The following is a 23,985-nucleotide window of genomic DNA, read 5'->3' as shown; positions in this document are numbered from 1 at the left end:
GCCTGTTCTCTTTTTGCCTTGATATGGTCTTTCCATGTGAGCCTCCTGTCCAGATACATTCCCAGGTACTTGACTGTTTTTTGTTGAGGTAAAATCATGTCATTTAGTTTCACTGGTGGGCAGTCTCCTCTTTTAAGTGTGAATGTCACATGTATAGACTTAGCAGCACTTGCTTTTATTCTCCACTTTTTGAACCAAGTTGCGACTTTATCTAGGTGCTCTTGTAATTTTGCAGACGCTATGTTTGGATCTTTGTGACTTGAGAGTAGTGCCGTATCATCAGCGTAAGTAGCAGTTAAAGTATCATCGGAATAAGGGAGGTCAGCAGTGTAGACTGTATATAATACCGGACCCAGCACTGATCCCTGCGGGACTCCAGCTTCTATGCGGCAGATAGATGATAAGCTTTCCTCGACCCTGACTTGGAACATACGGCCCTGAAGGTAGGATTTTAGGATCATATACATATTGTTGGGCAGGCATATTTTTAGTTTGCATAATAATCCTTTATGCCACACACGATCGAAAGCCTGTTGTACGTCGATGAATGCGGCAGAGCAGTATTCCTTTTTCTCCAAGGTTTGGCGGATAGTGTGAGCAATTCGATGAATCTGTTCTACCGTACCATGGCTCGCTCGGAATCCGAACTGGTGATTTGGTATTATTTTATGCTCTTCCAGTATCGGATTTATTCGTTGCAGGAGAAGTTTTTCCAATAATTTTGATATTACAGGAAGGAGGCTTATAGGTCTGTATGAAGTGACTTCTGTCGTAGGCTTTCCTGGTTTTGCAACCATGTTTATAGTTGATATTTTCCACAATGATGGGAAATATTGTAACCTTAGCACAGAATTGAATATAATTGTAAGGAGGACTATGCCTTTTTTGGGGAGTTGTTTCAAAACTTCTGCTGTAATCAGGTCAAATCCTGGCGCCTTCTTTGTTTTTAATCCTAGTATAGATCTTTTCACTTCCACAGCTGTTATTCGCTTTACAGGTAGCGATACTTGTTGTTTATCAGTCGTCAGGATGTCATCAATTTCTCTTTCTGTGTCCATGAGATCAGGTTCATGAGGTGTAAAAGTCTTTTTTAGAAAATTAGCAAATAACTCTGCCTTTTCGAAAGGCTGTCTCGACCAATCACCATTTGGTTTTCTTAGTGGAGGAATGTGATCTTTAGGTCTTTTCAGTGATTTCGTCATCTTCCAGAGAGAGTAATCATCCGCTTGGTGTGGAGATAGAGTCTGTAGTTTATCCTGAAGAGTTTGATTTTCGTTTTCTACCAGCATCTGTTTTAATTCTTTTTGCTCTTTGTTTAGTTCCCTTTTATACCTGTGATTTCTGCTTGTTTGCCATTTCCGTCTAAGTCTCCTTTTTTTGGCTATCTTTTCTTTGATCTTTACAGAAATGTCTTGCGATTTTTGTTTGCGACTAAGTGATGGAGTGGATAGCCATGCCGCCTTCTGTATTAAGTTCGTGGCATACAGCGTGACGCTTTCGATATCTTCCTCTGTTTTAAGCCGTATGGATAGATTGATATGTACATCAATATATTCTCGGAAGGCGTCCCAATCAGTCTTATTGTTGTACAATGTATCTGGCGCCTCCTTCCAGATAATGGTAGTACTGAGACTGCAGATCATCGGTGTATGGTCAGAAGTTCCATCCAGACAAGATTCCATCCTAGTGTAGAGCTCTGACATTCCCTTACAGACAAAGAAGTCAATAAGATCAGGAGTTTTATTGGGATCAGTCGGCCAGTAGGTTGGCTCTCCAGTAGAGAGGACAACGAGGGAAAGTTTATCTATAGCTTTTTTCAACTCTCGGCCTCGTGTTGTAGTAAGTCTAGAGCCCCAATAGATGTTCTTTGCGTTCCAGTCACCTCCAGTGATGAATCTTTTTCCAAGTTTGCAGAAAAAGTCTGTATACATTTGTTCATCAATCCTATGTCGAGGTGGACAATATACAGCAGCAACAGTAAGCGCTCCCTGCCAGTCATCTATTGCTACTGCTATGGCTTGGAGATGCGGGTATTGGAGGTTGAGCAATACATGTTGTTTAATACATTCTCTGATAATTATTGCAGCACCACCGTGCGACGTTCCATCAGGATGATTAGAATAATATACTGTAAATCCATTAATCTTAACGACTCTTTCCTCTGTCAGATGTGTCTCGGAGATTAGTAAGATGTCAATTTTATTATGAATTAGGAACAAATCTACTTCTAGCCTATTAGGAGCAAGGCCGTTGATGTTCCATGTAGCGATCCTCAGAGTTTTCATTTTTGCTGGCGGGCTATTAGTGTAGTGAGCAATCCTAATAAAGTGCCCATTTGTTGTATTAATATATCTATCTTTTCAGATTGTTTCATAATAATTTGTTCTAGTGAACTTGTTGACTGAGGCTGTACATGCTCTGTTTTCTTTAAATGGTGTCGGGTAGCTGAAGAATATGTCATTTTCTTTTTAAAGCTAGATATGCTGTTATCATCTTGAACTTCGCTATAGTTTTGCATCCGAGTATGGAGCGGAGGGAACTCTTTCACATCTGGTGGAATGGGTGACTTATTAGTTCTTTGTGTAACTAGCTGTTTTTTATTTACAGGCCGGTAATTTTTTCTTGCTCTGATTTCTTTGTAGACTTGGCAGCCCTTATAATTGTCTGGATGATCGCCAAAGCAAAGTGTGCAGGTAGCAGGTGTATTTCTATCTTTTTTAGGACAATCCGTAGTTTTATGTCCTTCTGCACATTTGACACACCGATAGGGACGCATACAATTGTTTTTCGTATGTCCATATTGTTGGCATCTGGTGCACTGAGGGATGTCGTTAGATTTCCTCGGATCTTCAATCTTGACTCTGGTATGATAAATGAATTCAATATTTTTTATATCTGGGTTGTTAGGGCTGGGTTCAATATTTACAAAAAACATATTCAATGGTTTTTTATTCTTTTTTGATATTGCACATACTATTTCTCCTCTAACTCTGTTGCCAGTCTTTTCTATCTCTTCGATTATGGCTGTTTTAGGTGTAGTGTGGTGCAAGTTCTTAACTACGATTCTATAACACTTCTTTTCTTTTTGTGTGAATGTATGGCCTATAAGGCCATTTTTTCGAATGTGGTCCATTAGGTCCTTATAGATTTCAGTTGATAGTGTTACGATTCTTAGTTGATCCCTATTGATAATTTTGTATGAGTAAGTTCCACTGGGTACAGCTTTATTTAGGAGATCAGTTAGATTAGAAAGATCTTCTACACCATAGAGGATGATTGGTGGTGGTTTATGAACCCTTTTAGAAGGAGCTATTTGATTTTGTTCTTTAGAATCTTCATCAGTTAGATCTATCGGGAGTCCACTAAATTTGTTTGAAGTGCTGGTAATGTGTCTTTTTGTGTTTGATGGGCTGTTAGTTTGTCTTTTTCTTTTAGAGTTTCGCTGAGTTGGTGACCTTTGCCATACAGGATGGCAAGGTTTAGCGTTATTGTCAGTAGCAATTGCCTCTGATAGAGGATTTCCTTTGTGACATACTGGGCTTCCTAGTGAAGAAGATCTAGGTCTTTGAGTAAATAGACTTGGATGGAATGCCTGTTGTACATATTTTTTAGTATTGCTTCCAGTAGCATATACTGACGCAGAGGCCTGGTCGCTCGCACCTGTGCAGTCTTCGGTAACCAATTTCACACTTGCAGGCCCGGATACCTGCAAGCGCCGGGGGCTAGCCGGATCGCATGACAAAACAACATCTTTTTCGTTCATAATTCATAGAAAAGAGGTGGGAGATACTAGCGGCACTTTCCCAAGGTACCGCAGTCACTCTTTTTGAGAGGATTTAATCTCCCAAGGTTTGTGATGAACCAAAGACAGGTTAGTTGACCGCCGCCCGTTGCTCGGCGTCGCTACTCATTTTGCACCACCCGGGGGGCACGTGTAGGGTGGGCCTAGGAATAGGTGGTAAATCCTACGGACGCGAGTAGCTCTACCCCCCTAAGAACAATCAATAAAAATAAATGTATCTGACTTATCTACCTAACAATACATGCTATATGTAGAAAAAATTAATATTTTTATATTTAAAATAAATCATATTGCATAGGTGACACCCTAAACACCCGCGGCCTGCTCTACTCGGCTCAGTTCTGTTACCTGTCGGCGGGCGTGCCCTTCTCGGTGCACCCCCTCAGCCCGCACCGCGTCCAGCGTGCGCCTGGCGCCCTGACCGCCACGCCCCCGCGCCTCTCCTTGCTGCTGTCAGACCCCCGCGTGACGTCACTGCAACGCTTCGCCACCAACCACGCAATATTCGCGACAGAGATATATGAATATGCGCTATCGTTGAGTCAGGATTATGTGTTGCATGAGTTGACGGTGTGTTGAGTGTTTTTTTAATTTATTTTTTTATCTTTACTGTATTTCACATATAGCGGGGTAGGCAGCCAGGGACCTAATGTTAGGACACTGTCCCCCACGCACCGTCCTATTTTCGTGAATGAAAATAATTTTAAAATAATCATCTTCGCTAATGGGGAATGAATTTCGTCTAACGAATTCTGTTCCATTGGGCATGATTACAGATGATTATATTCTATACTATATGAACAAAATATGTTTATTTTGTATTTTATTTTTATTTCTGAAGAAAAATGTATCATATGTCGTATAAAAATGTATGATTAGCAAGCTTACTCTCTATGCCGCCTATATCTGTACGGTCGTACGTCCCCAGGTGTACAAGCTGGTGGCGGGCACGCGGCTGGCGGACGCGGGGCAGTGCGAGCGCGCGTTGGCGTACGCGGAGGCGGCGGCGCGCGCACTCTCTCGTGCGCCCGCTCTCTACCGCGCCTCGCTCGCCGTCGCCATCGCTGAGTTCGCTGACAGGTGAATCTGTTTGTCGTTAGGAGGGAACCTAGTGTTAAGACACTCTGTTCCCCATTTGGCGCCGGCTTCTAAAGGCATTGAGTATTGAGTTGCGAAACTAAAATATTTTATTTCCCCGATTTTGGATTGAATCCACAACCAGTCGCGTTTACAATCACACACTTGCGTCACAATTGACTTCTAGTATTATATTATTATTGGAAATATGGATTGCATACTTTAAAACATGCGTGCGGCGGCGTTGTACCGCTTGCTTGTGTCGCTAATTTGGCTGATAAGCAGAGTGGGAAACATGGTACAAACGGATGTCTAAGAAAAAATATAACATAAAAATCTGTTTGTGGCTATTGTGTGAAAAAAGTATTGTTATTGTAAAATGTAGTCAACCTATCTAAAGTCTACAGTTTTACTTCGAAATATATTTATTATTGTAGTTTAATAACTAAATCCTTAATATTATATTACGTAATTACTATGTACATGAATATTATTCTAATTCCAGTTACTAATTACTCCCTTATTTTATATTAAAAAATATTTATTTTGAATCCAGGCTAAAATACTACGATCCATCACTCCAAGAAGACGTTGCCGAGGGTGTAGAAGGCAACGAGGGTGGTGAGGATTCGCCAAGACACCAGCAGTGGTTGCAGGATCTGCATACTGTTGCATTGCAACTGTCTGTAAGTGGATATTTTCTTTTCTGTCACATTGTATCCCGCACTCAGAAGGATAGGCAGAGGGAACTAGTATTAAGACACTCCCTTCTCCATTTTCCGCCCAATACTCGAGGCATTGAGTGTTGAATTTCTAAACACAACGCTTCGCTTTGACACCAGAGTGAATAAAATGGAAATATTAAATATTTCATTACCTTGAATGGGAATCGAACCCACAACTTGTCGCGTTTACATACATACTTCGGTTCCCCACTTCCCGCCGAATTCTGTTGGCATTGTGTTATGTGAAAGAGCAAGGAAATAAAAATATTAAATATTTCATTACCTCCAAAGCTTAATGCATTGGTATATAAAAAGAAAATAATATTAAATAATTGTTAATACAAAGTAAAATTAAAATATATATTTTGTATATGTTATTGATTTAAGGCGGAAGCGTCGCAACAGAATACGCCTCATCACCAAGCTGATTCGTATAGTGCGGGTTCCTGGGCTGAGCAGGTCAGTTTTGATGAGTAATATATTATACTATTTTTTTCCCTAAAAGTATCGAACTGATAAATATTCCCTTAAGTAAGATTTTTACTTATTAGATTAGTTTTTACTATATCATAAGTGATCCTTACAAAATAATTACCATTAATCATTATTTTTTCATTACTATTTATAATTTTGTAATGAATATATTTTCAAATATTGTTATTAATAAAAGAAACTATATTTTGCAGACATTACAGCATGCTCAGCAAGTGCAACAGTGCCCTGACCCAGCAGAGGACACCACAGACTACTCCCAATACTACCAACACCAGCAACAGCAAGTGCCACAACAACAACAGTATCAACAACATCAAGAACAACAACAACAATTTCAACAACAACAACAACAGTTGCAGACGGTCCCCGAGGCAAGCGGGGAGCCTCCGCTGGAACAGTATGGATACGAGGAGCACGCGCGCTCATACGCTGACCCCTACTGGCAGGGGGACACACTCTATGGATACCAAGATGTAAGTGTTTGTCATATTATATTATACATATATTATCTGGCTTTTAATTTAAATTTTCCTTTGATTTTTCATTAGAAAGTTTCGTTTTCACATGATTAAAGTTTAATTTAAAGTATAATATACATATTTTTTATCTATTGTGGTAAAAAAAGGAATTAATATTAAAAAATAATTTTATTGAGCCGTTGGCCCCCCCAGTGTGTGTGTGTCAGTGTAGTGATGTGTTTGAATTGTGCAAGTGAGCTAACGCGTGTTGTGGGGGCAGCCCGCGCCGCCCCCCGCCTCCGTCTGCCGCCAGCGACGCGGCGCGCCGCCCCCGCCCGGGCCTCCTGCCAGGCCCCCTGCCCGTCGCCCCCGCTCCGACCTCATAGGCAACACGGTGGAGGCGTGGGCGCGCGTTGCCGCCAAGCAACGCGCCTACAAACCTCTCGTCTTCGGAGGCACGTACCCCATCGATGAACCCGCAGACATCACCCCCGACGATGTCCCCCGCGTGACTCCCATGGACTCCCGCGCGACCCCCAAACAAGTCCGCGGCACAAGTGTACCCTTGGCCCCGGAGGACCCGGCGGCGCGGCAGCAGCGACTCCGCGAGACCATCGAGCGCAGTGTGCAGAGGTTCGAGGCCGCACTCGCCAAGCGGAGCGGGGCAGGAGTGCGCGGTGAAGGCGAGGGGAGATTCGCGTCAACGTTCGCCATCGACAAGCCCACGGCTTGGTGCCCTGATGCCCTGCCTAAGGACGAGTACGAGGTGTACTACGTGTCCGGGGTCAAGACATTCGACATAGATGAACCCGTTTCGTTCATATAACGCCATTATGTTCTGAAGTTACCTTCCCCCACGACATGGCATTTTGACTGTTTTAATTTTTTTAATAGTGTTGTAGTTTTTTTATTATTATTATAGTGAAGTTAATGTGCTTTGATTGTTATGTAAAATCCAAGAATTAACACTTAGCATCAACTAACGTTAAGTAAAATATATCACAAAAAAATCATTAACTCTGGATTTGGAAACAACAAATAAGTTGAATATACAAGTAATTATTGCATTTCTATCTTTCCAATATTAACCATATTCTAAAATATTTTGATAAACTAAAATATTTATTATCACAATATTAAGCAAATATTGTAAAAAATATTTGAAAGTGAGCCACTTCTTATCACTTTCACCCAAGTATGAAAATCCCTTTTTTTTTAAAGTCCCTTTTTTTGTGAAAGTAGAGTCCATTACAAAACGTTAGTCAATATTAATATTATTAATTTTATTATTAGATAAATTAAATCTTGTTTTATCAACATAGTATCAACATATATTTAGTAGTTTTTATGATATGGGTATACAGTTAATTATACACGCATTAAGAGAATCTTTTAGAGGACATGACAATACAAAAAATATTTTTTAACTAAAAGAAAAACCGACTTCTAACGACGAACAAAAAACTAAAAATAATTTTTCAAAGATTTTATAATTTTGAAGTCACAAACAAAAAAATACAGTTGAATTGATAACCTCCTTTTCTTACAGAAGTCGGTTAAAAAGTACCTTATATTTATTGTTTAACCACTCCACTTTATTACATATAATCTTGATTTTAACTCAAAACTTGTAATATGTGGCTTGACTCTGTCCAAGACTAGAGACAGAACGACTGACTAACTACACACACACACGCACCACACTGATTATGAATGGAATATTTTAAACCGATTATTAAAACTTATTTTATCTGTAACTTTTTAAATTCAAAGATAATCAAATTTTCAATGACGGCTCTGCGGAGGCAAAAACAGGGGGGCTAATCGCAAAATAGAGGAGCCGGCTCCTAAATACGTGCCCGCCCCCCAGCCTAAGGAGAACGCGTGGCTTAAACCCGCGCCACCTCCGGTAGTAGCCCGCGCTGCGGCGCCGGTCAAGCCGCCGACCGTCAAGGTCGGGGCTCCCAACTCCACCCCTGCGCCCTCACGCGCCGCCCTCTCTAATGGTAGCGATTTCGCACTAGTGCTAAATTTAGTTAGATCTCTTGACTTCAACGAAATCAAAATTTTCGCGAATAAATTAAGGAATACGAATAGTCCAGACGACCGCGCCCAAGCGATAATCGAGCATATCGATCTCCTGGAAGCCATCGCGGGCTCCATATCTAAATAACTTTTCCAATGGCGGTCATCAATAGATTCATTCCATTACCCGCTGACTCGCAACTCGCGCGTATTAAGCCAAGAGCCCTGTCTATAGCGACTTTTAACGCTAATGGTGTCAAACGTCAACGTGAGTCAATGAGTGCCTTCGCTCACACTCACCAATTAGATATCTTTTGTATACAGGAGTCTTTTCTTAAGCCCGGGGTTCGCAGTCCCAGCATTGCGAACTACAGGTTTGTAAGGAATGATAGGGCCACCAAAGGCGGCGGCACTATGATTTATTACAAAAAGAATTTACACTGTATACCGCTCGACCCTCCGTCTCTTGAAGCCGCCGAGGCGACGGTGTGCCAGGTTTTCCTCACAGGCCATCAGCCATTGATTATTGCCTCCGTTTATCGTTCGGGAAATAGGCAACTATTAGAAAGCGACATTTTATCGCTACTTAGTATGGGTGACTCGGTCCTTCTGATCGGGGATCTCAATTGTAAACATAAAAATTGGAATTCGTCGATGACTCATACCGATGGTAGGAGACTCCTTGAATTCACTAGTAAATATAATGCTTTCGTTATTGGGCCGCCTTCACCCACCCGCCTTAGTGCCCACGGCACAGGTGAGGTTCTCGACATAGCGATTCTATCGAATGTAGGCTTATGTCAACATTCAATAGAAACAATTCCCGACCTCGATTCGGACCACCGTCCTGTCATTCTCAAATTAGGCGAGGTGCGCCCCTCAGGCCCACCCACTAAAACAGTAATCGACTGGAGGAAATTTGGAAATCTCCTCCGTTCGAATGAATCCCCTTTAAAGGAATTAATACCTGGCATCGCCGACTCCGCGGAGTTAGCAATAGACGCGGCGAATAAATTTACCGAATATATTCAAAACACAATCCAGAGCTGCTCGAAAGAGGTACCAAACCTACCCCTACGAGGGTAGGTTTGAAATCTCAGAAAAGCTCCGACGATTGATTAGACGCAGAAATAAAGCAATGAGACGACACGACGCATATAGACTGACGATAATCGTAGGGAATTTAATAGATTAAAGAGGAGAGTTCGATTCAAGTTCGAACTTCTGCGCGGGGAGTCGTGGGATAAAAAGCTCGAGGGGCTCGCTCCATCGCACCAGGCATTCTGGGCGCTGTCGCGTGTTTTTAGAGTCGATTGTCTCTCGCCTATGCCTCCTCTCATTAGGCCAGATTTATCAGTTGCCGCCGATGACACCGAAAAAGCGGAATGTCTCGCTGACAGTTTAGAGGCTCAATGTACTCCGAGTAGTCAGCCCTGCGACCCGAGCCACATTGCGCGCGTGGATTCCGCGGTCGCCGAATGGGCGCTGACGCCCCCGCAAGGGGAATCGCTCCGCCCGACCTCGGAAGACGAGGTCAAAGACATCATCAAAAATCTCAAAGATAGGAAGGCCCCGGGGCCCGATAAATTGTCTAATAGAACACTTAAGTCCCTTCCGGCTCAGTTCTTATCTCTATTGGTCATTATTTTTAATTCCCTTCTCATGTCGTGCACCTTCCCCGACGAGTGGAAGGAAGCCATTGTCATAGGTATACCGAAACCTAACAAGCCGCGGAATATGCCCTCTAGCTATAGACCTATCAGCCTTCTCAGCTGCTTAGGAAAAATTTATGAGAGAATCATTCTCAGTAGACTCTCCGAGGTGGTAGAGGCCAAATCTCTGCTCATTAAAGAGCAATTCGGTTTCAGAAAGAAACATTCCGCCATCCACCAAGTCCATCGCGTGGTAGAGCACATAGCCCAATATAAAGTAAAAATTTCCTACCGCAGACATACTGCCGCCATTTTTCTCGACGTAGCGAAAGCCTTTGACAAGGTCTGGCATAACGGCTTAATTTTCAAGCTGCGGCGCTCTGGCTTGCCAGACTGTCTCGTGCGCATCCTGCAGGATTTTCTGTCAAATAGATACTTCCGCTATAAAGTAGAAGGAACTCTCTCCTCCCCCCGCCTCCTCCGCGCAGGCGTCCCCCAGGGTTCAACCCTCTCTCCTATGTTATACGCGCTGTACACAAGAGACATACCTCGTACCAGGGATGTACACTTGGCTATGTACGCCGATGATACCGCCCTATACACCTCTTCGCCTAACACACGCATAATAGCCGATCGACTTCAGAAAGCGGCCCACGTACTTGGTGTGTGGTTCCGCCAATGGAGAATCGAGGTTAATCCAGAGAAGAGTAAAGCGATACTCTTCCCTCGCGCTCGTTCAGAGCAAATCTCTACCATCTATCTATTAGATAAAACCATTCCCTGGGAAAAAGAGGTCAAATATCTAGGTGTCACATTAGACTCTAAACTCTCCTTCAAACCCCACGTCACGAAAGCTTGCAACAAAGCTAAATTCATTCTTAATAGATTATACTATCTCATAAACAAGCGTAGTAAAATGTCACTTAGAAATAAGCTGACACTATACAAAACTTGTATAAGACCCGTCCTCTCTTATGCTTGTGTAGCGTTCGCGCACACTAAGCTAGATCCCATGCAAAAGGTACAAAATAAATTCTTACGTATCGCATCAGGTTGTCCCTGGTTCGTGCGTAACGTCGACCTACATAGAGACTTTGAACTGGAATCGATTTACGAGCATTGCAAACGTTTAGCGAAGCGCTACTTTGAGCGCGCAGGCTCGCACGCGAATCCCCTCATCGTTAATGCGTGTGATTACATCCCTAACGCACTCCCTAGACGTAGACGCCCGCGCAGCGTCCTTTTAGACTCCGATGACGCCATTACCATAGCGAATGCCCCGTATGTAGGTAGGAAATACACTACTCACACACGACACAAACACCGTCGTCGACGGAATCGACGACGAAGTCCAGCTTATTCAACGGCTCGATCGCGTCTCGGCGCGGTGGGGCCCAGCGGTTAGGGACCGTTAGCTCCCTTAGAGTAATAGAGTCTAATTTGTCCCCAGTCGCGACTTCATGTCGCGGCTGGTTTGCTTAGCATAGGTGAAATCCCAGTCCGCTCGACGGCCGCAAGCCGAGGTTCGAGTCCCGCAGGGGGCGCCCTTACAGTCGTCGACTTCCTCACAGGCAGCCACTTAGTGCTTGCATTTCTTCAGGGACAGAGTACCCTCTTCCCTACCCAACCGGTGTCGCTGTAAAAGCCAATAGGGCTAACAGCATTATCCACATGTTCGAAAAAAAAAAAAAAAAAAAATGACGGCTCTGGCTTTCAGTAAACTAATTACACATTTAAATGGTTTTTTATTTATTTATTTTGCAAAAGATCTCATTTAAAAAAAAGTGCAATGACGATTTTGATAGTAATGTACAAACAATAAGCTAACTATATGTATTATATGATTTACAACCTGTGATATTTTGAATGTTTTTTTTATTTGATATTTCATGACAGGTCCCAATTGAATCTCTCTTTTTATTTCTATTTCTCTTTTTTTTCTTTACATCATGAATTTATTTTTCTAATTTTTTTATTTAGAATATTTTTTTAATAAACCTATAGTATATAAAATTTAATTGTTACCCAAACTAAAACATAATTTATTTATAAACTAATAAATTAAAAAAAACACTTTCTTTCCTATTTGTCGTAGTTATGTTTATGTCATAGAGCACTTACTTACCTTTGTATTGTTCAATGTTGGCAATAAATATTTACTAAACATTTTAAGTATTTTATTTTGATTTTTAACCTCCCTAAATGGCCAAACATCAATATTTAAATTTAGTAAATTGTTATACAAATTGTTTCTGAATGCCCACTTTTCGAGACATTATATGGTGAGATGCATAATTCAAGTGGTGGGGTTGAAACTCACATCCATTGCAGTTATAGTTGGACCGAATTTTGGTGAGGAAGGATATGGAGGATATGGACAGAAAATGCTTGTTATGTTGTTCAACTTTTACTAAGACGCTATATTTATATCTCTTAGAGATTAGATGGGCTGCTAGGGTTCCACGGCAGGTACTCCCGACCTTCATTTTTGTTATGTGGGTGGAAATTGTCATGTTGTTCAATTTTCCCTAGGCAGTATATTTATATTTCTTATAGTTTAGACAGGCTGTTAAGGTTCCATATCAGGTATCCAGATTTTAAAATAAAATATAGCCTATATGTTGCCTAGACTTAATAGCTATACAACCAAAAAAGTTTCATTCAAATCCGTCCAGTAGTTCCGGAGATTAGAGTGTACAAATAGATATTTTTTTTTGTAGACTTGGGTTTATTACTGTTCTTAAACCCCCCTACATTATCATTTTGTAAATACAGGGTGAGTCATATTGAACTTTCCGGTTTTGGAAGGACGTTGCACGAAGAAGGGAAGGAGTAGAAGGGTGGGGATGGTGTCATTAGACGCGCCATGACATGCAGTTTTAGTGTGAGCAATGGCTTGGTCGGGACAACATCGTGCGTTCGTAGTTGAAGAGTTTATTAAAAATGGAGGAAATGAGGAATTAACGCAGAATCATGACAACGATAACATCTGGTTCCAACAAGATGGTGCTACAGCCCATACATCCAGGCGTTCAATGGAAATCCTGCGACAAATGTTTCCCGGTCATCTCATTTCTTTGCGAGGTGACGTTGGGTGGCCGCCGAGATCACCTGATTTAACCCCCTGCGATTTCTTTCTCTGGGGTTACCTGAAGGAAAAGGTGTACACGCATCGTCCCCGAACCATCGATGAACAAACAATGAAGGCTGCAATCACGGAAGAAATCAATGCTATTCCGCTGAATATGACTCGACGAGTAATGGACAACTTCCGGGAAAGGCTTCAGCAGTGTGTGGTCAATGGAGGTAGACATTTACAGGATATCATTTTTAAAACCAACTAAATTAAAACTGCATGTTATGTGCTTTCAAACAATAAAATAATTTTTACTGCATGTCGCTTTGTTTTTAATACACACCTTATTGAAATCGGAAAGTTCAATATGACTCACCCTGTATATTCAATGTACAGACGCGCCATTTTTATTTCTTTATTATATGTAGAGATTGGAACACTGAACAATAAAACAATATTTTTACTATTGACAGTTTGTTTGTTTGTTTTAAACGTTCTAGTTCCTTATATATATATATATATATATATATATATATATATATATATATATTCCTCCTTATCAGCCGCTGTCAGCTATGTATACAAATATTTAAATATTGAACAAACGTCTCCTACGACAGCACAATTCAGGCGCAGAGGAGGTCCCCGCGCCTACAATCACGATGCCGGGCGCGCCCTCCTCGCGCCCCTCCCGCCCCGCCATGTTCGGGGACGCGGACGAGCGCCCCCCCTCCGCCTCCGCCGGCGGTGCTGATGTGAGTTATTGTGTTTTATTTTTATTTGTATATGAGCACTACACAAGATACATTTTACATATCCAATATCATGGAATACATTTTATACTTAAGAGAAACGAGTTCATTTAAATTGAAAATCCAAAATTTGTCATGGCAATCAATGAACACTATTTAAATAATATTGGCTTATAAAAAATGTATGGATGTCGGACTGTAACGTATCAATTTTACAATTTTTAAAATAAGAAATAGATCCTACAAACATTTTACATATATACTTATGTATTTTACACAAAATCTTATATTTTTACTACCAGCAAAACGATCGCGACACAGACACGTCAAAAATGAACGGCAAGAAGGGCGATGGCAAAAATTCCGATAATAAGGATAAGAGGTCGGGCTGGCTCGGCGGCATACTCACCAAATTGTCCCTACGAGCGCCCAACCAGATGATACTGCCTGATGACACCAATCCCACTGTAAGTGACCCAAAACCCCCACTCCCTATTGTACCCAAAACCCTGCCTATGCCCACGCTTATGTAATTTTTATTATGCACTTTTTTATATAGTAATTGGTGATTGTATTTAGTACTGTTCTGTTCTTTAATTATGGTCGTAGATTGTAATTGTGACATTTATGACGTTTAAGTAAAAAAAAAAATGACATATTTCCCCAGTACAAAAGGAACCCACAACCATTTACAGTTGCACGCTTGTGCGCCACGATAGCCTCCTCGCATCACGATCAAATGACCACACGTGAGTAAGCCGCATTAAATGATGTGATGTGATGATGTATGATAGATAACATTTTTTTAAGAATAAAAATTGTTTTTATCTTGTTGACAATTTTAGTAAATTTACTAAAAATATAAGATTATTTACTTTAAGTAGTGTTGTCGTTTGCCTTGTCCTTTTTCCATCAAAAAAATCCATTACGCGCTATATGAAACTAAGCCTTAACGCACGGTCATAGGGTTGGATTTTATTTAAATGATCTTATGTCATAATCTATGTGTAATAATATACTGAATTGATGTTTATATTGACTGGTGCCATATTTTTAAGCCGTATTTTAATGCAATCCTTTTCTAGTGTATAATTGATCGAAGCTATGGTACTTTTAGCATACACACTCAATTTTAAAATATGCTGTATTTTACTTATATTTTCTATTAACTAAGGATTTCCTAAAATTTTCCTTTTAATTATTAACTAACAGATTTTGTAATATGAAACTTTATCTAGTTTTGTTTTGTGTATTATTAGTGTTATTTCACTTTCTGTTTTTAAATCTTATTCTTTTCATATTATAAAGTAATATGGATATGATTATATAAATTTATTGGATATATTTTTTAATCCTAGAAAAATTGAGTAACTACTTAACATTTGTTATGCTATAATATTTGTTATTTTCTTGCATGTCTTTACTTTAAATAAGATAAAATATATAAGATAATAGTAAGATAATAGTAAAAATTGAGTAGTGGAACTTTGTTACTAGTTTTGTCCTATTGAGGTGGGCGATAATGGCTGCAACACAGTTCCCACTAATGCGGTCATCATCGAACAGATTTAATTGTTCTACCCTTGATATTTTAGTTCCTAATAAAAAATTTTTTAATATTATTTATATAGTTTATGTATCTATGTGTAAGTTGTATATATAAAATATGTATATTATGTAATTGCTAGTATATTGGGTTTATATGTATTTACAATAAAGAAATTATCTATATATGTCTTTTATTACAACTCATTAGTTAAATGCTATTTTTAAGTTTGAGTCTTTAATATTAAAACATATATTTTTATAAAATTATTTAAATATATTATCTATACATATGACATTATGTATACAGATTGTATGGGACGAGCAACACCAGCGCTGGCGTGACACGGACGCGGCCGACAGCGCGGTCTCGGGCCCGCCTCCGCCGCCGCCCTCCGGCCCCGCGCCCGCCCCCGGGGGCCTGCCGCCCGCCCTGTGAGTGGAGCTAGTACTCTTTATAACTTAACTAAAGCACGTAACATGGGATTTTGTTATCATTTAAAATTGATAACTTTGATTTTTTTTTCATCTTTAAATTTGTTTACCAAATTAAAGAAAATTTGCTTTGAAAAAAAATATACCAAAAATAACAACACAGCTGTGAAGCTGTGTGCTTTATCCCTTGGGGGTCAGAGTCTCGGTCTCTACATACCTTTATCGCCTCGTCCACTGTCATCAACCTCTTCATAAATGCTCTCCGGGGGGTCCTCATGCTTTTTACGTGACCGTCCTCCAGTATTTTTGATACTGTATTTGTGAAGGTCAACCGAGGTCTTCCCCTACGGCCCCCTAAGGCTCCGTTAACCCTATTACCGGCAGCAATACGCCTTTCCAAATCCATCTGATATCTTTCATCTCTAGTGAACATAATTCCCAAATATACAATTCATTCATTTATTCTAATATCTAACCATTTACACCGATCTTGCATTTCGTGTTTTCTTTATCTATTTCAAAAACCAGAACCTTTGTCTGCATCATCTTCGAACAGTCACCTACTTTCACTCCCATCTCACTTTGTTTCACTCCTTGAAGAAACTTATCCAAACACAAATTGAACAACCATGCTAACATGGCGCAACCTTGTTTAACGCCCCATTGAATGTTAAACCACGGCGACATGCCAGCTCCTACTCACACACAGGCTGTATATCTATTATTTTAAATAATAAATGATTAAGATTATTAATTATGCTTACCAGGGGTACGTCGACGCCACTCCAGTCGCCAGGAGCGCCGCCCGTCTCTAACATATTCAAAATGCAGAAGGGGAGACGTAAGTACTTTGTAATAGTACATTTATGAAAAGACAATTGAATAATGTATATTCTATATTCTTCTCTTAGATATAAATATTTGTTCTAACTAGAAAAATATTTACTTAGTAGTTGATATTACAGTTCAAATCTCTTTTGAATTTAATATTACAATAAATATTAAATATACGTATTTTGAAAAAAGATTAAAAAATTTACGTAGCGGGACTTCAACCCGCGCTTCTTGGCAAACGCTCTGACCACTGAGCAATACGTTCCAATGCTTAGTGTCGAATAACACTTTAAAAATATTGAATACTAGCGGCCCGCCCGCGGCTTCGCCTGCGTGAACTACGTTATTATTAATTTCTGTCTCCATGAGTACCTACGTCCTATAAGTGACGTCCATGCAAAATTTGAGACTCCTAGCATTTGTAGTAACGAAGTTTCATACAAACTTTCAACCCCAAAAACAACCCCATAGAAGTCGAATATTGCAAATTCCCGTCTTAGCGACGTTACCTACGTTCTATAAATAACTCCTATACAAAATTTGAGATTCCTAGCACATGTAGTTTGTGAGATTTCGTGATGTGAGTGAGTGACCTTTCGATTTTGTATATATAGAAGATAGAATGAATAGATGAAATATCTATTATATTGCTATTCTCAATTGTTATAATTCTAAATATTTACAGATATCAAGAAGTCCTACGTAGACGTCCTCAACCCGGGTGGTGCTCGCCTCGACGCGGCCGCGCCCCCCGCTCCCCTCGCGCCCCTGGCTCCTATGGCGCCCCCCGATAATTACTTCATACCGGCACCTTTGCCTGACCAGGTAAGGAAGTGTCCAGATATAGAGTGGGGAATCAAAACTTATAGTTGGAAAATAATAATTTTGGTTTGATGATTGTGAGTTCTGAGTTCGATTCTAAGTTGTAAGGACAGAGATAAATCTATGTAGTTGTTGTAAATTGTATCAAAGTATTTAATCTCGTATGATTAATTATAAATAAGATATAAGAATAAAAGGTCAATCGTGGCACAGGGGTTGTGCCCCTGTGCGACTGTAAAAGTGACAGGTTGGGGTTCGATTCCAACTCGAGGAAATGAAATATTTAATATTTTCATTTCTTCACTCTGGTAACGAGGCAAAGCGCGTCGTTAAGTTTTGCAACCTAAAACGCAATGACTACAGAATTCGGCGGAAAGTGGGGAGCGGAATTTCTTTAATGGGAAAGGGTGCTTAGGAGTACATGCCCTCTGTCTACAATACTATAAGCGGGATACTAAAAGCTAAAAAAAATTGAACTAACAACCATTGCATAGTATATGCTATGTAATAATATAATATATTACATACATTCCTAATATCAACATATGTAAGGTTGTGCAAGTGTCCATCTCGTCCACTCCCGAAGCCTCCCCCCGCCCCTCCAATATCCCCACACCTCCCTACACGCCCTATCAGGTATAGAAATTAATATATATATATACAGTTCACGAGGCTTATGCTGAGCTTTGCTATTGAATGAGTGAATCGGCAACCGTATAGCCTGAAAAAAACTGTTCAAAATAAAATTTATTATTACAGGTCAATAAAGGAATATATATTTTTTTCTACACTGGACAGAGGTCTAAGATAGTTCAGGTGAGGTAGAGCCCTCACCTGAACTATCCTCATACTAATTTTCTTCAATAATTCATCTTTCAACCGTTGTGACACGAAATAGGCGTGCTAAAATATTAAAAATTAAATGCGATGCTGCTATCACTATAAAGTTTTAGGTCGGTTGTAGAACAATACACCGGTTCTCACACTGTACAGGAATACTCACGCAAATGCAAGGCTCAGCTAATCCTTGTGGGCTGTGCCTATATCTTTTACAATTACTTTACTTTACTTAAATAACTTGTACACGCTATCAGGAAACCGATATGCCCAATGGCCATTAACAAGGTAAATTAAGGAAAAAACGATTTTTTATGTAACGAAACGAATAAATCAATAATTATATATGTAGAGAACAAATTTATTAATTATATTAATGTTTGTACTAGTTGTTTTTTAAATAAGTTAAACAATTAATATATCACATAATTATATAAAATTTTAAAATATAACAAATATATTTTATACTTGTAGGTCTTCCTATATTCGTAAAAGAATCCTAAATGAGTTTAACTTTTTCTGTGTTAATCTATAGATATAAATTTAAATTTTTGTATCAATAACTATTCTAGGGTGGCATATACGATCCGTCGCAAGTGACAGCTGCTGGAGAAGAATTCCGAAGCGGTATTTGAAGCACCGCACCCGCAGACCACATCAGATTAAACCAGGCCACATCAGACCACGCTAGACATCATTAGACCAAACCAGACCAAATCAGACTACGCTGACTCGTATTAGACCAGACCAGACTAGACTAGAGCAGACAAGACCCAAGCTATTTTTGTTATATTATAACAGTTATTTTTTTATGCTTGATTTTATAATGTTATTTTGTAATTGTTGACTACATTCCTTATTACTTAAACTAAAATCGAATTAGACTACTTTCAATGAAATATTTTATTTATATATGTGTGTATGTAAGTGAATATCACGTTACAACTCTGCTTCCTTTGTACTATATTTTATTTTATACTTGGTCTGTCTTTACACTTCTATACATTTATTCGTGAAATAAAATTAAAAAACAATAAAAAAATTAGCAACACTGCTATTTTTAAGGCTCCGAGTAACTTATATACTATAAGTTATTATCGTGCCTACCGATATATATATATCAGACTACCCACCCATTGGTCCACTGGTAATTTTACATCGATACTACGCCAGTTGTGGCGGGATCAAATAAAAGTGGGCAAATAAATTCTCATAAGTTTCGTGGTACGCTTAGTTGATCAACATATTACTATGTGAAAAGGTATTTTGTCATGATTGTGGAAATGGACGGTTCTGGTGTATTATAATGTTATTTACTAATTACTAAAATGACGATCTCAAATCGCTTTTTATTGGTATTTTATGTAATGAATTTCATGTAAAGGTTTTATGAATTTCTATATATTTTTAAGATTTTTTTTTCAAACGTCTCTTTTCTATGATTGTGATGAAATATTTATAACAAACAATACAGGTGTTTACAGATTCATATAGAAAGCGATATGTGATCTTTTTATATAAACAATTTAAAACCATTAGAAAATCGTTTATACTTAGCGTCATTCACTTTCTTGTTAATTAATTTTTAATTGAAATAAAATTATTGATTGGATTTGAAATGTTAGAAGTGAAGTTTCATCATAAATTGTAATTTAATTTATTTTTTAGACTTCCGCAAATTAGGCAGAGACTGGAGAATGGTTTGTCGTTACACTAGGTTCACTTTGCCTACACAAGAATGAAACTATTTTTTAATCTTCTTTACTTTATAATAGCTTTGTGAAGGATAATGACAATTGAAATTTTATATTAATATAATATAATAATTTTAAGCAAATCTTGCGTTGAATGGAATTAAAACAACATTTATAAACAATTATATGATAAAATTTAATTTAATAAAAAAATTGGACCTGAACATTCAGATATGTATAATAAATAGTTGTTTATTATAATATTTGCTCATTTATTATTTAGTAGGTGTTTGTTTATTATTTATAATCTATATATTGTATCTAGTGTTGCCACTTGCGAATGTTGTATTTATTAATGAAAAATAATACACAAATTCAAACTGGACCTGAATTAAGGTTATTTTATTGTCATTTATTTTAATCCGAAAATGCTGGTAAAATATCGTAGTGGCAACACTATTTACTAAATTAAATATAATTAAAATTTGTAATTGAAATGAAAATTGGTATTATTATTATTACAATAAAAATTTTAAATTTCACTAAACAATTTCTCCGCTTTATTCTTAATCATTCTCTCCTTCAAATTACGGTACAATAATTCTTCTCAATATAAGCATAGACAATAAACTGACCGTAGAACTTTACTTTCTCTTCATACAGTATCCATGTAAAAATAATATTAATAACATTGTGTACAGAAATGGTGATTTATATGTAAAGGAGTGACCTCGAATGAGCAGTGTGGACGAAAGAGGAGGGGAAGGAGCGGGAGGTATGGAGGGTTCGCTTTGTATAAACTATAGGTAGAGTATCTGTATATTTGACTGCGGGCGCGTCCATTCTGTGTATTCCGAAATGTATTATAATTCATTGTATGGAAATTATTTAAATAAATTGTTTATGTTAATGCTTATAGTTGTTGTTTTTTTTGTCATATCTCCCGTAAACATATTCCACTATTTGATAGTGGAAAAATAGACATACATTGAACCCGCGCCTCTTTAAACTATCCAATGGCTCTTAAAATATTTTTCTTTAAATGTGCAATACACTTTAAATTGTACCTATATAAACTTACATTCAATACAACATATTAGTATCTATATAAGTAATATAGAAAACTTTTTGAATGTTTCTACAGCTTAAAACAAAAGGTTTATGTTGGAACTGAACCGACTACTTATATCGAAGCCGACCGATACCGATATATAAGGAGTTTCAGGCCAAACTTATGATATCACTGACTTTATAAAATCAAACATTACTACAATAGAGCTCGATAAGTGAAATAAAAACACAATATTACACAACAAATATACTTCATTAATAAATAATAAAATCAATACCCAAAATTGCGATCATTACAAAAAGAAATATTACAAGGAAATGGATGAACAGAACCATCATCACAATAATCAAACAAATCCTTAGGCAAGATTGTTCCTTGTAAGCACTGATGAAGATGATATATATATTTCCATCAGTCCTCTACCTCGTCGAGGGCGCCGCCTTGCTGCGCCGCCGTCACCAGCTGCAGCACCGCCACGCCGACGGTGCCCGCCACGAACACCGCCATCAGCACCGAACACGTTATTAAACCCTTTGTCATGGCCATTGTAATATAAAATATTAATATAATATTTACAGTTATATAGGAATATAATTATAAATTTGTATTTAAAGTACTAAGTCTTCTGCTGACATTGTTGTGACAATTTCAAATTGAAATGTTCCATGCAAACTTCTTTTAAAAATGAGCATGTTTTGCATCATAGATAAAATTATATATAAAATGTAAAATAAATAATATAAATAAATAGATACTATGAAGTATTCTGATTTATTATTAATAAAAATCTAAAATCTGATCTAATAAATTATCTGTCAGAATGACTTCAACAATATATTGAAGACAAACAGAAATAAGAAAACTAATCAGAATTAACAACAGAATGAACCCAATCTCTCACTGCCGCTATGTTCACATACAAAACTGGATCACAAGAAATTCCACAATTAGGATTATCACTCATCAATCCTAACAGGAGTCCGCGGTACACTAGTGGAGCCCCGGCGCAGTAATTACAGGGGGTCCGAAGATTATCCAGGACTCCAGCACATATAGGTGCTTTGCCGCAGGATCCATGAGAAATTGCTTGTCCCCTAAGTAGGTGTCGAGGGGTCCATGTGTTATTTATGGAGGGGCAGTGCTTGGATGGGAGTTTGTGCACTTTTACATGATCAATTTTACGTGTTAGAGGCTCTTTATCCAGGCTCCTGAAATGCGTTTTTAAAAGTTAAATAATTATATACTTTTAATTAAATATGAATTGGATTCAAAGTAAGCAATATATAAAAAAAACATCACTGTAACATAAAACAGTTATATTTAAAATGCAACATAAAATTATTATTAATAATTTTAAATATGGTTATATACAAAATCAGAGTTCTTGCACATGAAAATAATAACTCATTTAAATTTTCAGTATTTTTAAAAAAGCACGTATGGCCGTCGTGGCGCAGCGGTACTAGAGTGTGAGTAAGGCGACGGTTGTGGGATCGATCCTCACTCGAGGAAATGATATTTATAATATTTATTATAATAATATTTATTTACATTTATATTTTCATTTCTTCGCTCTGGTGTCGATGCAAAGAACGCCGTTGAGTTCCGCCAATCAACACGTAATGCTTCCAAAATTCCGCGGAAGTAGGTAGGTAGGTAGGGAACGCATTATCTTTACACTAGGTTCCCTCTGCCTAATTCCTGCTGTGTGCGGGATACAGCGTGAAGCTCGTTTGATGTATAAATATAAATTACCTAAACCTCCCAAACCCATAAAGCTGCATTTTCTCTCCAATAGTAATGGACATAAGATCAATTAAAGAAGCCAAAGCTATAAGTTTACTTTCATTTATAACAATATCCCCCTCAGATTTAATTGCAGCTAAATCGTAATGTTTATTGGCCCCTTCATATTGAGGATGAATCATTACATCCGATATTGCATGAAATTTTCTAGGATTGCCCATTCCGAGGCCTTCCATCATAACAAAGGAATCTAAAGAATCCAACTCTTCTATAGCTTCTACGCAAGTTGCTGCAGTCAATGTCCATTTGGTTGAAACTATTGTAAGTATACAACCAAACGTAATATGTTGAGGAGGCTTGTACTTGACAAGGGCAATCAAAAATTCAACCTTTTCACTTAAAATCTCACCACCTAAAAACTTTTCCTCAGATACCTGTGTTTTTGTTGAGGTTTCAGTTTGAGGAGATTCAAAGTAATGTGTCGTTGCTTTAGTTTTCTGAGATGGATCCCATGTACACTTGACACTCTCTGGAAGGGGAGTTGTCATTGGACTGTGTGTTTCAGAATATGTAATTTTTTTCCCATCAGTATGTGTAGTCTCGTATAAATCAGTTGTTACATGTACTTTTAATAATTTTTCTTGAATTTTACTACAGGCCAGAAAATGAAGTGTCAAAAAAGTAAGAACGGCAATTAAAATTATAAGAAATATCAATTGTATGAGAGCTAGAGAACCTTCCAGTTTTGTAAATGATTTGCACCATCCTTTAAACTCTTTGCAGAAAACATTACACATTATGTATATTAGACATTATTGATATTTTCGAAATGCACACGTGACAGGTCAAGGCCATCTAGATTATGCCACAACATTAAAAAATTATATTGAATCTGAAAATTTATTAATATTACCTACATTTACATAAATCATATCTCA

The 23,985-nt window shown here is 38.3% G+C and overlaps 2 protein-coding genes across 7 annotated transcripts in view; one reads left to right on the top strand and one right to left on the bottom strand.

Annotated features, from left to right (window-relative positions):
- Positions 1–21,145, top strand: part of Sec16 (endoplasmic reticulum export factor secretory 16) — a 43,636-nt gene extending 22,491 nt beyond the window's left edge. For 4 of the 6 annotated variants that reach the window (XM_085192511.1, XM_085192514.1, XM_085192510.1 and 1 more), the window contains 11 exons: positions 4,101–4,372; positions 4,731–4,882; positions 5,436–5,565; positions 5,992–6,063; positions 6,291–6,572; positions 13,931–14,065; positions 14,365–14,529; positions 15,918–16,042; positions 16,810–16,883; positions 17,562–17,701; positions 19,108–21,145. In XM_085192511.1, the coding sequence (XP_085048637.1) occupies positions 4,101–4,372; positions 4,731–4,882; positions 5,436–5,565; positions 5,992–6,063; positions 6,291–6,572; positions 13,931–14,065; positions 14,365–14,529; positions 15,918–16,042; positions 16,810–16,883; positions 17,562–17,701; positions 19,108–19,170 (1,610 nt within the window). In that variant the 3' untranslated portion in view covers positions 19,171–21,145. Of the gene's footprint in view, positions 1–4,100; positions 4,373–4,730; positions 4,883–5,435; positions 5,566–5,991; positions 6,064–6,290; positions 6,573–6,837; positions 7,385–13,930; positions 14,066–14,364; positions 14,530–15,917; positions 16,043–16,809; positions 16,884–17,561; positions 17,702–18,792; positions 18,824–19,107 lie in introns of those variants that run through there. The other 2 variants (XM_085192512.1, XM_085192515.1) reach the window with 2 other exon arrangements.
- Positions 20,401–23,844, bottom strand: LOC146534939 (thrombin-like enzyme contortrixobin). The gene is made up of 2 exons (XM_085192518.1): positions 23,057–23,844; positions 20,401–22,509 (listed from the first exon to the last, which is right to left on the bottom strand). Exons 1-2 carry the CDS (start codon positions 23,842–23,844, stop codon positions 22,164–22,166), a joined length of 1,134 nt encoding a protein of 377 aa, XP_085048644.1. The 3' UTR covers positions 20,401–22,163.
- Between the last annotated feature and the right edge of the window lie 141 nt (positions 23,845–23,985).

This window comes from Heliconius melpomene, chromosome 11 (assembly GCF_056956725.1).
Source record: "Heliconius melpomene rosina isolate 202511_hmr_F chromosome 11, ASM5695672v1, whole genome shotgun sequence".
In the NCBI taxonomy this organism is placed as follows: Eukaryota; Metazoa; Arthropoda; class Insecta; order Lepidoptera; family Nymphalidae; genus Heliconius; species Heliconius melpomene.
This window is presented reverse-complemented; position numbering and strand designations above follow the sequence as displayed.